General features: G+C 39.1%; 2 protein-coding genes across 2 annotated transcripts; both read right to left on the reverse strand.

Annotated features, from left to right (window-relative positions):
* Nucleotides 1-8,804: 8,804 nt before the first annotated feature.
* On the reverse strand, nucleotides 8,805-9,386 carry LOC122306372. The gene is made up of 2 exons (XM_043118801.1): nucleotides 9,197-9,386; nucleotides 8,805-9,082 (listed from the first exon to the last, which is right to left on the reverse strand). Exons 1-2 carry the CDS (start codon nucleotides 9,384-9,386, stop codon nucleotides 8,805-8,807), a joined length of 468 nt encoding a protein of 155 aa, XP_042974735.1.
* A 2,721-nt stretch (nucleotides 9,387-12,107) lies between these two features.
* LOC122306373 lies at nucleotides 12,108-12,950 on the reverse strand. Its single transcript, XM_043118802.1, has one exon. It carries the CDS (start codon nucleotides 12,948-12,950, stop codon nucleotides 12,108-12,110), a length of 843 nt encoding a protein of 280 aa, XP_042974736.1.
* Nucleotides 12,951-14,403: the final 1,453 nt, after the last annotated feature.

The raw sequence follows: 14,403 nt of genomic DNA on the forward strand, positions 1-14,403 counted from the left end.
TCTGCATTTGACTTTGATGTTATTTGTTTGCAGGCCTTTAATGCACTCAAGGAGAAGCTAATTTCAGCACCAATTGTGATTGTGCCTGATTGGAGTCAACCTTTTGAAGTTATGTGCGATGCAAGTGACTTTGCAATTGGAGTAGTGTTGGGGCAAAGGCGAGACAAGCTGTTTAGAGCCATCTATTATGCAAGCCGGACATTGAATGAAGCTCAGTTGAATTATACGACAACTGAGAAGGAGATGCTTGCTGTAGTGTTTGCTTGTGACAAATTTTGGTCATACCTCATTGGTACAAAGGTGATAGTGTTCACTGATCATGCAGCACTTCGCTATTTATTTGGCATGAAGGGTGCTAAGCCAAGGCTAATTCGTTGGATCCTCCTTCTTCAAGAATTTGATTTGGAGATTCGAGACAAGAAAGGAAGTGAAAATTTAGTGGCTGACCATCTCTCTCGATTAGAGCAAGAGGAAGAAAGACCAAATTCAGTAGTCCAAGAGGCATTCCCTGATGAGCAGTTGTTTGCATGTGAGATCAAGCTTCCGTGGTATGCTGATATTGTTAACTATCTAGCTTGTAAAGTTTTACCACCTGATCTTACTTACCATCAACGTAAGAAATTTTTGCATGATGTGAATTATTATCTGTGGGATGAGTCTTTGTTGTTCAAAAGATGCCCTGATCAAATCATTAGAAGATGTGTGCCAGAAGAAGAGATGCAAGACATCCTCCATCATTGCCATTCATCATCATATGGATGACACTTTGGAGCCACCCGTACAACAGCTAAGGTACTTCAAAGTGGGTTCTATTGGCCTTCTATTTTTCGTGATAGTTACACTTTGGTGAAAACTTGTAACCGGTGCTAACGTATGGGAAATATTTCAAGGCGTCATGAGTTACCACTGAAAGGTATCTTAGAAGTTGAGTTGTTTGATGTTTGGGGAATAGATTTTATGGGGCCTTTTCCTTCTTCTTTTGGTTTTGCTTATATCTTATTAGCAGTTGACTATGTGTCAAAATGGGTGGAAGCAATTGCTACAACAACAAATGATGCAAAGGTAGTGCTCAAATTTCTGCACAATAATATATTCACAAGATTTGGCACTCCACGAGCTATTATTAGTGATGAAGGGACTCACTTTTGCAACAAGTTGTTTGAGAATCTTCTTTCTAAATATGGTGTGAAGCACAAGATAGCACTTGCTTACCATCCTCAAACTAATGGTCAAGCTGAAATTTCAAATAGAGAGATCAAGAACATCCTTGAAAAGACGGTCAAAATCAATAGAAAGGATTGGGCGAAGAAGCTTGATGATGCTTTGTGGGCATACCGTACAGCCTTTAAAACACCTATCGGGATGTCTCCATACCGATTAGTGTTTGGAAAGGCATGTCATCTTCCTGTAGAGTTGGAGCATAGAGCTTATTGGGCTGTAAAAAAGTTTAATTTTGATTTGAAGGCAGCAGGTGAAAAGCGATTTTTTCAATTGAATGAGATGGAAGAGTTCCGGAATGATGCATATGAAAATGCAAAGATCTATAAAGAAAAGACGAAGAAGTGGCATGACAAACAGATTCTTAGGCGAGAGTTTGCTCCAGGACAACAAGTTTTACTCTTCAATTCATGACTCAAAACTCTTTCCAGGAAAGTTGAAATCAAGATGGACGGGTCCTTATACAATTCATGAAGTTTTCTCTTTTGGAGCAGTAGATTTGAAGGACAAGACTGGGAATATTTTCAGAGTTAATGGTCAGAGATTGAAGCACTACTATGGAGAGCAAATGGAGAGGAACTATGCATTTATTCCTCTTGGAGATCCTAATTGATGATGATTGAAAAGTCTGGCTGTAGACTTTAAAACAAGCGCTTATGGGAGGCAACCCATAGATCTATCTTTCATTCTTTCATTTATTTTATTATCTTTATTTATTTAAGTTTTAATAAATTGGTTTTTGATGCAAGTTTATTTAGCATGAATAAAGAGCTGAAAAATTCTAATACGCGGAAGGTTCACCATGAAACTAGGGAAGTTCCTTTATTTCTTCAATCCTTTTTACTTTTGCATCACAATGAGGACATTGTTTAGTTTAAGTTTGGGGGTGTAAACTCCTATAATCATTTGATCCTCTTGTTTTCTAAGTCTTGGGTTGTTGATGGGTTGTTTGATTCTCTTACCAAGCATGCATTGGAGTAAGATTGAATTCTCTATGACTCTAAAATTTGTGATTGAAGATGGTTTTGAGAAAAATTTTCAAAAATTTCTTTTATGTCAAGTGAAGTTTTGGGGGTACTTTGGTTTAAATCTTTGACCTTGAACACAATTGAGCACATAGTCATTTTTCTCTTATTCCATTTTGCTTATAAAGAGAAGAAGTTGAATTAATTGAAAGAGGGAGGTTCGATTTTGCTTTGCTCTAGAATCCGTTGATGGGTCCTTGAGGCGAAATCTTAGTTGAGACCAAATATTAGAGAAATGATCTAGGCATTTCTTTGGCATAACCAAAAAGCTTTCCCAGCCGTCCTAAATGTCATGCCATCATTACATGGTGTGTTTTCATAGTCAACCCCCTTGAGCCTTCATAAGCCTTTATTTATTCTTTGAACTACATAAACCATGCCAGCTCTAAGCCTGAAAAACAATGAATCTACCTTTGATAGTTTGAGAAAATACTTTGGTGGAGAGTTACATTTAAAAGAGAAAAATTGGTTTCATGATGAACCGTATTATGTTTGCTTTGTTTGATCAAAGAAGAAGAAGAAAAAGAAGAAGAAAGGAAGTGATCGAAAAAAAAAAGAAAAAAAAGAAAGGAAGTGACTGAAAAAAAAAAAAAAAAAAAAAAAAAAAAAAAAAAAGGTCACTAAGCGGAGTGTGAATTACCTCATATTGTGTTAAGGGAATTGTTGGTATTAAATCAGTGATTACAGCAATAATAATGCCACAAGTATGAGCATATTGCCAAGAAAGAGCTATGATTTGAATCATGTGGGTTTCTCTTTTAATGTTCTTTTCACTAAGTATTTTTCCAGTTTGATTTGATTTCCCATATCCAGTTCTTTCTTAACCCTCACCCTGTGGCCTATCATTACAACCTTATTAAAGACCTTTTGATCTCTGATTTTGGTGTTGACTACATTAGTGGAGAGGATTTCTGAAAATTGGACTTATGGGGTTAAGTTTTAAGAGAATTCTTCTGATTTTGGTTGTTCTACTTTTATCTGAGTTTGCATGTGGTTTGAGGTTAAATTGACTATATCACACACACACTCAAGGTCTTAGCTTTAGGTTGAAGTAAATGCCTAACTCTTGCCTGAAAAATTGTAAAATTTTTTATTGATTTTCCTGCCATCTTTGATGTTAAAAGAGTAAGATACTAGAGGTGAAATCTAAATTCATAAAAGCTTGGTGAGTGATGATACTTCTCTTTCGGGTCGAGTCGATATTGCCTAAACTATCATTTGCTTTTCTTTTTGTTTGAGGACAAACAAAGTTGTAAGTTTGGGGGTATTTGGTGACTTGCAAAATTTCATATTGCAGATTTTACAAGTTCGCTCGAGTGAATTCAGGCAGATTCAAACGCTCGACTGCCGCTCGACAGGGAGCTCGAGCGGGTTGCTGAAAAATAAAGATTGCTCGAGCGGAGACATTGGCCGCTCGAGCGAAATCAGGCAGAGTCGAACGCTCGATGTGCGCTCGACACCCTGCTCGAGCGAACATCGTATTTTCACAGATTTAAGGTTTTCCGTCGTCTCACCATATAAAAAGCAATTTTTCACTCTAGGGCCGCGAATTTTGACTGGAGAACACTTCTTGGGACAGAAAAACATAGCCAGAGGGATTCAAATCATCTGTTTTGGAGAGGGAATTCTAATTATTGCACGTACGTTGGAATCATACACGAGCACGGATGGGAGAAAAGCGTTGAATCGTTCCCTTGAGCTTTTGAAGACGATTTGCGGCTGCAAGGAGGATTTTTCAGTGTTTATTTTCTTCCAATCTTCTCATAACAATTATGGTGAATTCGTTTATGTTGAATTCAATTTCTAGTATGAGCTAAATTTACTTTATTCTAGGAAAACGATGTAACCTATTTCCAAACTATGCTTGTTTGTCTATGTTAATTTAATGCAATTCTCTCTTTGTTTATCTGATTTATTCTGAGTTTATTGCTTCTAATTAACTGGCCATTGATTAGATGATAATTAATCTTGTGATTTGCTATCGAAAGAGGGAATCATAGGGTAGATCTTGGATATTTCAGCATAAGTAAGTATAGAGATCGAAAGACTTGTATGAACCTATGTAGTAATTAAATCTTTGGTCTTATTGCGTCCTTGATTATTGAATTTGCATATTCTTGTGTGAATTGATAACCAAGAGTCAATGACAATTGACTATCGAAAGAGGCTTTTGGATGATTTAGAGATTTGCTAATAGACAAAAGAGATTTAAATTAAGTTAGCTGGATGAGAAAAGCATAGTGAAGAATTAGGTGAAATCGATTTCCTAGAAGTTTTCATCCCCATTAAGTTGATCTTCGAACATCAGCTTTATTTCCTTTGCATATTTCTCTTTGAGTCGATTTTTGTTTAAATTGCAACTACAAAAATCTTAGTGATTCCTCTAGATAAAATCAAGTTTAGTATAATTTTGGTATTTGGCAAACGTAAGGTACCAATCCTTGAGGACGATACTCTTCTTATTACTTTACTATAAAACTACGATACTGTGCACTTGCAGTTTTGCACCGGTCAGTTAGTTTTTGGATAGTATTCTAGCCTTGTTAGTTAAGTTACACGAGTTACTCGACGAACTTCCTCAATAGTGTATTTTGGTAATGTAAATACGGAGTTAAGTCTCCCATGTTTTTGAGATTATAGTCTTCTGAGATTGGTACTAAAATCGTGGATGTTTATTTTTATTAAGTATGTTTGGATTACGATTTCACAATTTGAGATATTATAAGTTTGGTACATAGTATTGCTCAAAACAATTATCCGTTGCAAATATTGCATAATGCTAGATGCATGTTAGGAACATTGCATCTTATATGTCATGAACGGGGGTAGGTAACCTTGTGTTGCTTATCCCGACATTTCGGATGTCCATCCAATTTTAAACGGAATCTGGGGGTATCACAGGGTGGTATCAAAGCAATACGTCACTGGATTGTAAATCCATATGTCCCTAGGAAATCCACCAAATACTAGACTTGAGATTTTAGTCTTCATTGAGTTTGAATTTCTTGAACTATAAGAGATAATACGTGATTTTTATAATTACACTCGTGTGCTTCGAGAAATGACACATGACTCTTGGCAGGATACCTTGGAACCCTGAGAGAGACATCGATCAGGAAATTCAGAGTCACTCAATGGATGGAGGATTGGTTGAAGTTGTACGCCTTCTAACTGACATACTTAGACATCAGCAACAGTAGCAAGTGCACTTACCCATTAGATTGTAAGCTGTCACTCAGAGAGACACAGATACTAACTCTCTAGGAACTAAAAGAGCTAGCATCATCACTAGTATTTTACTAGGACCTCTATATTGTTAAGCTTAATTGAGTTTGATTGGATTGCAATTGATGGTATTAGTGCATTACTGTTATTTTGGGTAATGACAAGTTATTGAGGTTTGTAATTTGTACGTTGTTGGATTTAAGTGAGTCCCTATTGTTGGTGATTGTGGTTTTGCACGAGAGTTCAGTTCGGAAGCTGAATTGTTACCCAGTTGATAAGAGTAATAATTCTCACTAGGAGTATTATTGTTAATACCAGTATAGATACAGTATACCTTTCATTAGTATGAGGAAGGGTATTAAAGGTTGAGGAATTGTATTCTGTGTATTTGGGGTTTATTTTGATTGTGAGGATGCAATGGAATTTGTGTTTGGAAGAGTAAAGTGTTTGAGGAAAGCATTGGCCTTAGTATGATTCACTTATGATAGTAGTTTTATCTTGCAGCAATTAAATATTTTTTCGTGAAGCACTATGTTTGTGGGGACATAGATCACCCTTATATTGGAGACAAATATATGGAAAGTAAAATCTTGGTCTTGAGGACTTACGTGAACAATATGAACGAATCCTTTCGTTTAGAGTCAAATTAAGAGGTAGCTCATGGTGGATAGAAGAGCTATGCCAATCATAAGAGAGAAAGTCTTGAGTTTAGATTAATAGCTGATCGTTTATCAAGGTACCACAAAGGAACAATTCATTGTGATTATGGAGTAGGCTAGTCCTAGGCAAATAGGATTCCTTGAGGAAATAGAGAAAGTGAATTCAGTTTTGTATGTATTAAATTCTTCCAAATTGAATTGGGTGAATACTTGAAGTTTTAGATTTAGAGAGTATACCGGTATGACTTGACCTACTTTGTGGAAGGGTTCTAGTACAATTTTGATTAGAGTGAGAGAGTTAAGGAATGGCAGAATTTAGTGGTGTATATATATATCTATGGTGAATAACTCTTTGAGCGGTAAGGAAAGTAGTGATTTCACTTAGGAAAGGATTTAGTATCCTAGAAGGTTAGTCTAGAACTAGTTAAGTTTAGGCAATGACCTTTGTGATCGTTATAGATATGATTAGTGTGGACTACGAGAGGAAGGAGTTACCTCTTGAAGAACGTTACCCACCGCTTCACTTGACTACGCAGTTAGACCTGGATAGCTTCAAAGCGAGGATAGGACGAGATGGAGTTGAGTCCAGCAAAGCAGCAAAAGAGGGTCAAGAGCCTGCAGCTGTCAACACTGAGCCCGCAACTTCAAGATCATCTATGTTATCAACTCACCACAGACGTTAGCTAGTAGAGGGTCAGGAGCCAAAAAATGGCGATAATGTCATTTCGACAATGTGGTTTATGATTAAGAGGACAACATGTTCTACTACTTACCCCAACACGCCATGCAGTCGGACATCGATGCACCTCCACCGGATACAACCAATGATGATACATCCAGTGATAGACAGTCGTTTAGGTAAGCAACATCTTCTATTGACTATGTTTTATGTTTGTACTTGCGTTGATCTCGAGGACAAAATCTTTTTTTTAGGAGGGAAGGATGTAACAGCCCGCTATGAATTCAATGGTAGAATTTCTATAGACTTTAGAATCCTCATGAAAAATCCATAAATTTTCATGAATTGACTAATTGCAAAAGTTTTAATCTGTCAACATAGTCAGTATTATAACTCACTATGGTGCTAGAAATGCGATTTTAATTGTTTGAAGTAGTTAGAAGTATCAGAATACGTTATGGTGTACGCCACTAGACTCATTTAATTATTTATGATTTTATAGCGCAATAACTCATTTTCATAATTCCGAACGAAACGACTGTTTAAAACTGTGAAATTATTTTTAAGGCCACTTCGGGTTGAGTTTTGGTAAACAATTTTCACTATAGGTTTATATGAATATTTATAATTTTTTGGTACTAAGTTTATTATACATTTTTTGGAGTGAAAAGTAACCTCAATAAGCATACTAAATTCAGTGTTTTCAAAATCACAGTGTGGAATGTCCGAGTTAGGTTAGAGAAGTTTTATTTCAACACTTGGCAAGATCTTAGCCACACATAGTGAATAGTATTTGACACTTGGCACAAAGAGGAACCATTAGATGGATTTGTGAAGGAAATCAAGGTGTAAGATCATGCTACCTAAGCAAAGCTTTTTTTTATCTGATCTACCAAGTTGAGCCAGATCAAAGAAGGTTTAGTGAAACCCTAAATGGTTGGAATCCAGTTGAAATCTCAAAAGTTTGGTTGAAACCAAAACCCTAAACGGTTTCCCCAAACCCTAAAGTTGGCCTTCAAATCCTTTTTTATTCAATTTCTAGCATTGTGTTTAATCACTTGATTAAATCACTTCCACATGATATTAAGTTCTCAAATTCTTGTTTTGACATCATTATCCAACCTTTTAAACCTTCAAAATTTGATTGGGCCAAGAAAAATTAGATTTGGGCTTGATAGCATCTCAAACCCTAACCAAATCCCCTTTAAACCCCAAATTGAAGTGCACTTGGTTGAGGCCCACCAAGGCCCATGAATTTGGCCACCTTAACAAAGCTTCTTGAAGAAGTTTCCTTCCCCACATGGCAGACCATCCACTACCCTTGGCTGCACCCAATAGGGCCTTGATGTGAAGGATAATACATCTCATCAACCTCCATCCCTTATAGCTTCTGCAGGCAGTCCTTTGCCTCTCACTATTCTCCACTTTATGTCACATAGCCACCTCCAATCAAGGGTCATTCAAGTCCATATCTTCCCCATCCAGTATTCTTGAGTCGTGCAAGACACACTTCCTTCCCTTTCATCACTTCTTCACCCCGTTCTTAGAGAGAAACTCAAAATATCTTTCTAGGTAGATTTCTGTGTCTTTTTGTGTAGACCTTTTCAACCCTTTGTAGTATTTTCACATGATGATTCTTTCATAAAATTTGTTCCACTTTGAGTTTATTTCCATATATATATTATTCATCTCATTACATGTTCATTTGATTGGTCAAAAGTATTTTTAACCACGAAAAGGTCATTCTAAGCATAAAACTGGAGAGTATGTTATGTTTTGGAGTTTTTGACTGAGTTAATGGACATATCTTGGTCCAAAAATTTTTTGGAGTGTTGTTAGCATATGTTTATGAGTTTCCATTGAGGTTTTGTTGCATGAATAAAGTTTTTGATGATAGATTTTCTTAGATCTAGAAACTTGAAAACTGGAAGTGGAAAAACAGTTTTTGTTTGGAGAAAGTTTAAATATTTCGTGGTTTGAGAAGGAAACCATTTCATTTCATAGAGGAGGCTCATTACGAGCAATACAGATTAAGTCATCCAAAATGACTCTTTTGATTACAGCAGGGCCATCTTCCAGCCAAACTACTTCACTAGCCACATTAACAGCTAGTTTTGCAGCAATGTGTGCACCTACATTAGCACTCCTGTGAACAAAATCTAAGACCCACTCTGGATTAGCTGCCATGACATGTTGCAGGTCCTCTATCACCTGTCCTAACCAAGAGCTGTCCTCTTGATTTGAATTCACCGCATCTACAACGTTTTTGGCATCCCCTTCAAAGCATACTTATGACAGACCAAGCTCAAGACATAACACCATTGCTCTTTGAAGGGCGTAGCACTCAGCTTGGAAAGCTGATTGGATGTTCTCTCTAGGTGCAACCAGACATCCCAACAATTCTCCTTCAGAATCCCTTACTACTACTCCCAAACCCATACTTCCTTTGTCTTGATCAAAAGCTGCATCGAAGTTAACTTTAGAAAAAGGCCAATCCGGGGGTTTCCAAGTCTGCCTCACACCATCTGCTTGTGTTCTTTTTGTTCTATCCTTCCCTCCTGACTGTGCTTCCTTATACATTGCTTGTTCAAACAAAGCCTTAGCAACAATCAAACTAGGAGAATGAAAGGTTTCCTGAAAAACCAGTCCATTCCTTCTTGTCCATAGCTGGTAAAAAATTACTGCTGCCAGTTCCAATTCTTCTTGGTTCAGCCTCACTACCATTTCTTCCCACAACAACTGGAAGTCATTGAAGCACCTTTTCCACTTACTGAAAGAGTGAAGCCTCCCCACACATCGGCTGCTGCAGGACACTCCCAGATCACATGCACTTCAGTTTCAGGTTCCCTCAGACAGATTGGACACAAACTGCTTTCCACTATGTTCTTTCTAAAAAGTTTATCTCTAGTTGGCAGGATCCTACTAATACATTTCCATATCAGCATCTTTACCTTACTTGGGACCTTGAGGCCCCACATTTTCCTCCACATACCACTGATTGACCCACCTGAGGACGTATCCCCTGAGTTTCTTCTCTGCATTGTAGTTTCTAGGAAGTAGGCACTTTTGACTGAGAATGTTCCTTTTACTGAAGCTGCCCAAATCCTCTTGTCACTTGCTCCTTTACTGCTCAGAGGAATAGATAGGATCATTTCTGCTTCATCTTCCCTGAAAACTGTCTCCACCACTTCTTTTCTCCATGATTTAGTAGCCACATCTATCAGAGTTTCCACCTTTGCTTCACTGCCAAGAGTATTCATAGGAGACTGAACTTGAAAGGATACAAGTCGAGGTAACCACTTATCTTTCCAAATGCTGATGCTCTTACCATTTCCCACCCTCCATACCATGCCCTTCTTAACCAACTTCAAGCTCGACCATAGACTTCTCCACATAAAAGATGGAGACCCTTTTAGCTTTGCATCCAACAGGTCACACTCTTGAAAATACTTTTGCTTGAAAACCCGAGCAACCAACAGATCTGGTTCCTTTATAAACCTCCACAGCTGCTTTGCTAGTAGTGCTTTGTTGAAGGAACTAAGGTCTCTATAGCCTAATCCCCCTTGGTTTTTCACTGAGCTCAGAAAGCACCAGCTCTTCCAATGTATGCCCCTCCCTTCTCTTTTATGGCTCCACCAAAATCTTGCCAACATAGCTTCAATCTCCTTTAGTAGCATAACTGGTAGCTTAAAAACACTCATAGCATATGCAGGAATTGCCTGTAATACACTTTTAATCAATACTTCCTTGCCTGCGGATGAAAGAAATTTTGTTTTCCAGCTATTTATTTTCTTCCATATCTTCTCTTTCAAGCTCCTAAAAGAGTTATACTTAGACCTTCCAACCACTGTAGGGAGTCCTAAATATCTGTTATAATCATTGCATCTTGAACCATTGATCTGTTGTAGGATGAACTCTCTTGTTTCACCTCTTGTGTTGGAGCTAAAGAATACACTGTTCTTTTCTTTGTTTAGTGTTTGACCTGATGCTTGCTCATATAGAGCCAAGAGTCCCCGAATTCTGTACCACTCCACTATCTTTGCTCTGCAGAAAATAACACAGTCATCTGCAAAGAGAAGGTGATTGATTCTTATTCCTCCCCTCATTACATCAACTCCTTTAATCATGCCTCTCGATTCAGCTAGCTGTAGTAGATTACTGAGACCTTCAACACATAATAAGAATAAGTAGGGTGACAAGGGATCACCTTGCCTTAGTCCTCTTGTGGGAATGATTGTCTCTCCTAGCTGTCCATTGATGATAACTGAATATGAGACTGATCTGACACATGTCATCAACAAATTCAACCATCTCTGCCCAAAACCCAATTTTAGTAACACAGCCTCTAAGAAATCCCACTCAACCCTGTCATAGGCTTTCGACATATCTAACTTGATTGTCATGACACCCTCTTTACCCTTTTTCCTTTGTTGCATTGAATGAAGGACCTCAAAAGCCACCATTATGTTATCAGTTATCATCCTCTTGGGTATAAAGGCACTTTGATTCCTTGATATCACCTTGTCGAGCATGCCTTTCATTCTATTTGCCATAACCTTCGAGATCAGCTTGTAAAACACATTACACAGAGATATAGGTCTAAATTCATGTACTGAGGTGGGGGAATTAACCTTAGGGATTAAAGCAAGATGAGTGTGGTTTAACTCCCTTAGTAAAGTACCTAAGTTTAGGAAATTCAGCACTGCTTGAGATACCTCCTTCCCAACTAGTCCCCAGTGTTCTTGAAAAAACCCTGCACTAAACCCATCAGGCCCTGGTGACTTGAGAGGAGACATTTGTTTGAGTGCCAGCTTCACTTCCTTATCTGTAAATACCCTTTCCAGCCTTAGACTCATCTCGGCTGTTAGTCTTGATTCCAGACCCTACAGGCTTTGCTCTATACTTGCTGGACTAGGATTTGTCGACTTGTATATCGCTTTGAAGTGGTTCTTAAAACTTGCAGCTACCTCTTTCTTCTCTCTCACTTATATTCCTTCCATATCAATGATTCTGGTGATATTATTCTTCTGCCTTCTCTGATTTACGCAGGCATGATAATATTTTGTATTTCTGTCCCCACCAATTAGCCAGTGTCTCTTTGCCCTTTGCCTCCACCCTATGGCTTCTTGTTCCAATAGAAAGTTCAGGTCTAACTGCAGGCTTCTTTGTCTCCTTATGGTACTTGATTCTTCTCGGCTTTGTAGCTCACCTAGCAGCTGTGTCTTTTCTCTTATAGCTCTATTTCTGTCTCTAGCCATGCCTCTACTCCACTTTTGAAAACCCCTTCTAGTTCTTTCAAGCTTATATAAAAACCTTCTCCAAACCAGACACCCCTCTATGACTCCCTTGCCATGCTTCAGAAACTACCTCTCTACAGCCCCTCTCATTTATCCTATTGGCTTCATACTTGAAAGAAGAGTGAAATCTGTAATCTGAGCACCTCTCAAAACTACAGGAAAGTAGTATTGGGCTATGATCAGAACAGATAACTGGAAGAGTTTCCACTGAAACCTCTGTATAAACTCCTTTCCACCTCAGGTTTGCTAAAGCTCTGTCTAGTCTTTCCTTTGTGAAAGACTCATCTTCATGTCGGTTGCACCATGTGAATTTGTTTGTTTTCCATCCCAGATCAATCAAATTCCCTTCTTCTATCAGCTCCCTGAACATTTTCATGAGGTTTTCATTCCTGCCTCTTCCCCCCTCTTTCTCATCATTTAACAAGATCTCATTAAAATCCCCTATCACCCCCCAACCCCCTTCACTAGGCTTGAAAGATGACAATAAATCCCAGGTTTGTTTTCTCAAATTTGCATTCGGGTGCCCATAAAAACAAGTTAGTAACCACTTAAAGTTACACTGAGTGTCATTTACCAAAACATTAAAATGATGTCTTGAGAAATTAACTAGCTCTACCTGATCCTTTTGTTTCCACAGTAGGATAAGACCTCCACTTCTACCAACCGCCTCACTAACACAACAGCCCTCAAACTTTAAGGTCTTTGCAATCCCATCTGCTCTACCATATGGGAGTTTGGTTTCCATATGGAAAACCACATCAGGCATCTTCTCCTTTACTATCATGCGAAGGGTCTGAACTGTTCGGGGGTTCCCAAGCCCCCGACAGTTCCAACTTAGGATCCTCATATCCTCTGGTGGGGCTGCCTAGCAGCCTCCACCTTATCCAAAAGATCATTGTTTAGCTCCAAAGAACCCAAAACACCAAGCCTTTTTTGTTTTTTCTGAGATCCAAGGTTAGTAGTGCTTGCCTCTAAACCCCGTTTTGCCCCTTTTGACCTGGTGGAGATAGAGGAGGATATTGAGCAATTATGCACCCTGGCTTGACGTTTCCAACTACGGTGTTCTTGCTGCTGAGCCTTGCTTTGTTCTTGATTCAGTTCTGTTTCAACCGCTACTTCTTCCAAGTTAGTAACTGAAAGGGAGTTAGGCCCTTCCTGGTCTAAAGGCCGGCCCAGTACCCCACGGAGCCCAGCCTTCTCACCTGGCCCTATGTTAACTTCCATTTCACTCCCCTTTTCCCGCCTAGAACTATCCCTCCCTGCCTTGTACAATTCCTTCTCCTTTTCCCGCCTGAAACTATCTAGCCCAGTCGTACACTGCTCCTTTTCTTTCAAGCAGCTTAGAAGGTCAGCTTCCATCACGTCCCCACCTTCCTCTAGGTTTTTCCGCCTCTGTCTCTGACGGCTAGTGTCTGTCATGTCACCCATCATAGTTTCCATAAGTTTATGTATGTGAGACAAGCCGGAAGGGGTCTCCCGTTCTCCATCCAACCCCTCCGCCAACCTCCCTTCTCGGGCACTATCTTCTGGTATTACTACCCTCCCCTCTTCACTGTAACTCTGTTTCTCCCTTGCTCCCGTGTCGCTTGGGTAATGCACCTGGCCAGACCATCGTCTAGGGACCATCTCAGCCTGAAGCCATGGGCCGAACTGTGGCTTTCCATCAGGGTCCTCCTCTCTTTGTTTTGCTTTGCTCGCTTGGCACCCCTGATCATCATGAAGGAGCCAGCCACACTGAAAATAGATTTTTGGTAAAGATTCGTATCGAAATAGAACCCAATGTTTAGAATTCTGGACACTTATGAATCTGCCCCTGGCAATTTGTTTCCTGAGATTTATCTCCACCTTAACCCATAACCATCTCCCCCATCCAGTACCATCCTCTTGCGTATCTACTTCTACCACCTTGCCCACCGTCTTCCCTATTTTGTTACCCCAATCCTCAGACATGCAGCTCAAGGGTAAGTTATGTATTTTCATCCAGAATACTTCACTTTCGAAAACTATCTTTCCCGGTTTCATTCTTCCATCATATAGCATGAGAAGAAACATAGCGTTATAAAAAAAACCAAGGTTTTCCTTCTAATACTCTTTGTAGATCCGCATGTGTTCCAAAAGTAATAACATAAGTATTTTTTTCAACTTCTTGGAAAGAAGCCTTCTTACTGATCCTCCATATCCTTGCCATGGTATTGCTAATCAGGTCTTTCCCTATCACCCTATCCAAGCATACTCTCCCAATCAGACTTAATTCACCTTTCCATCGTATATCTTCGTTCCCGCTGCCCTCCATCTTTACC

The sequence above is a fragment of the Carya illinoinensis genome, chromosome 4, assembly GCF_018687715.1.
Source record: "Carya illinoinensis cultivar Pawnee chromosome 4, C.illinoinensisPawnee_v1, whole genome shotgun sequence".
In the NCBI taxonomy this organism is placed as follows: Eukaryota; Viridiplantae; Streptophyta; class Magnoliopsida; order Fagales; family Juglandaceae; genus Carya; species Carya illinoinensis.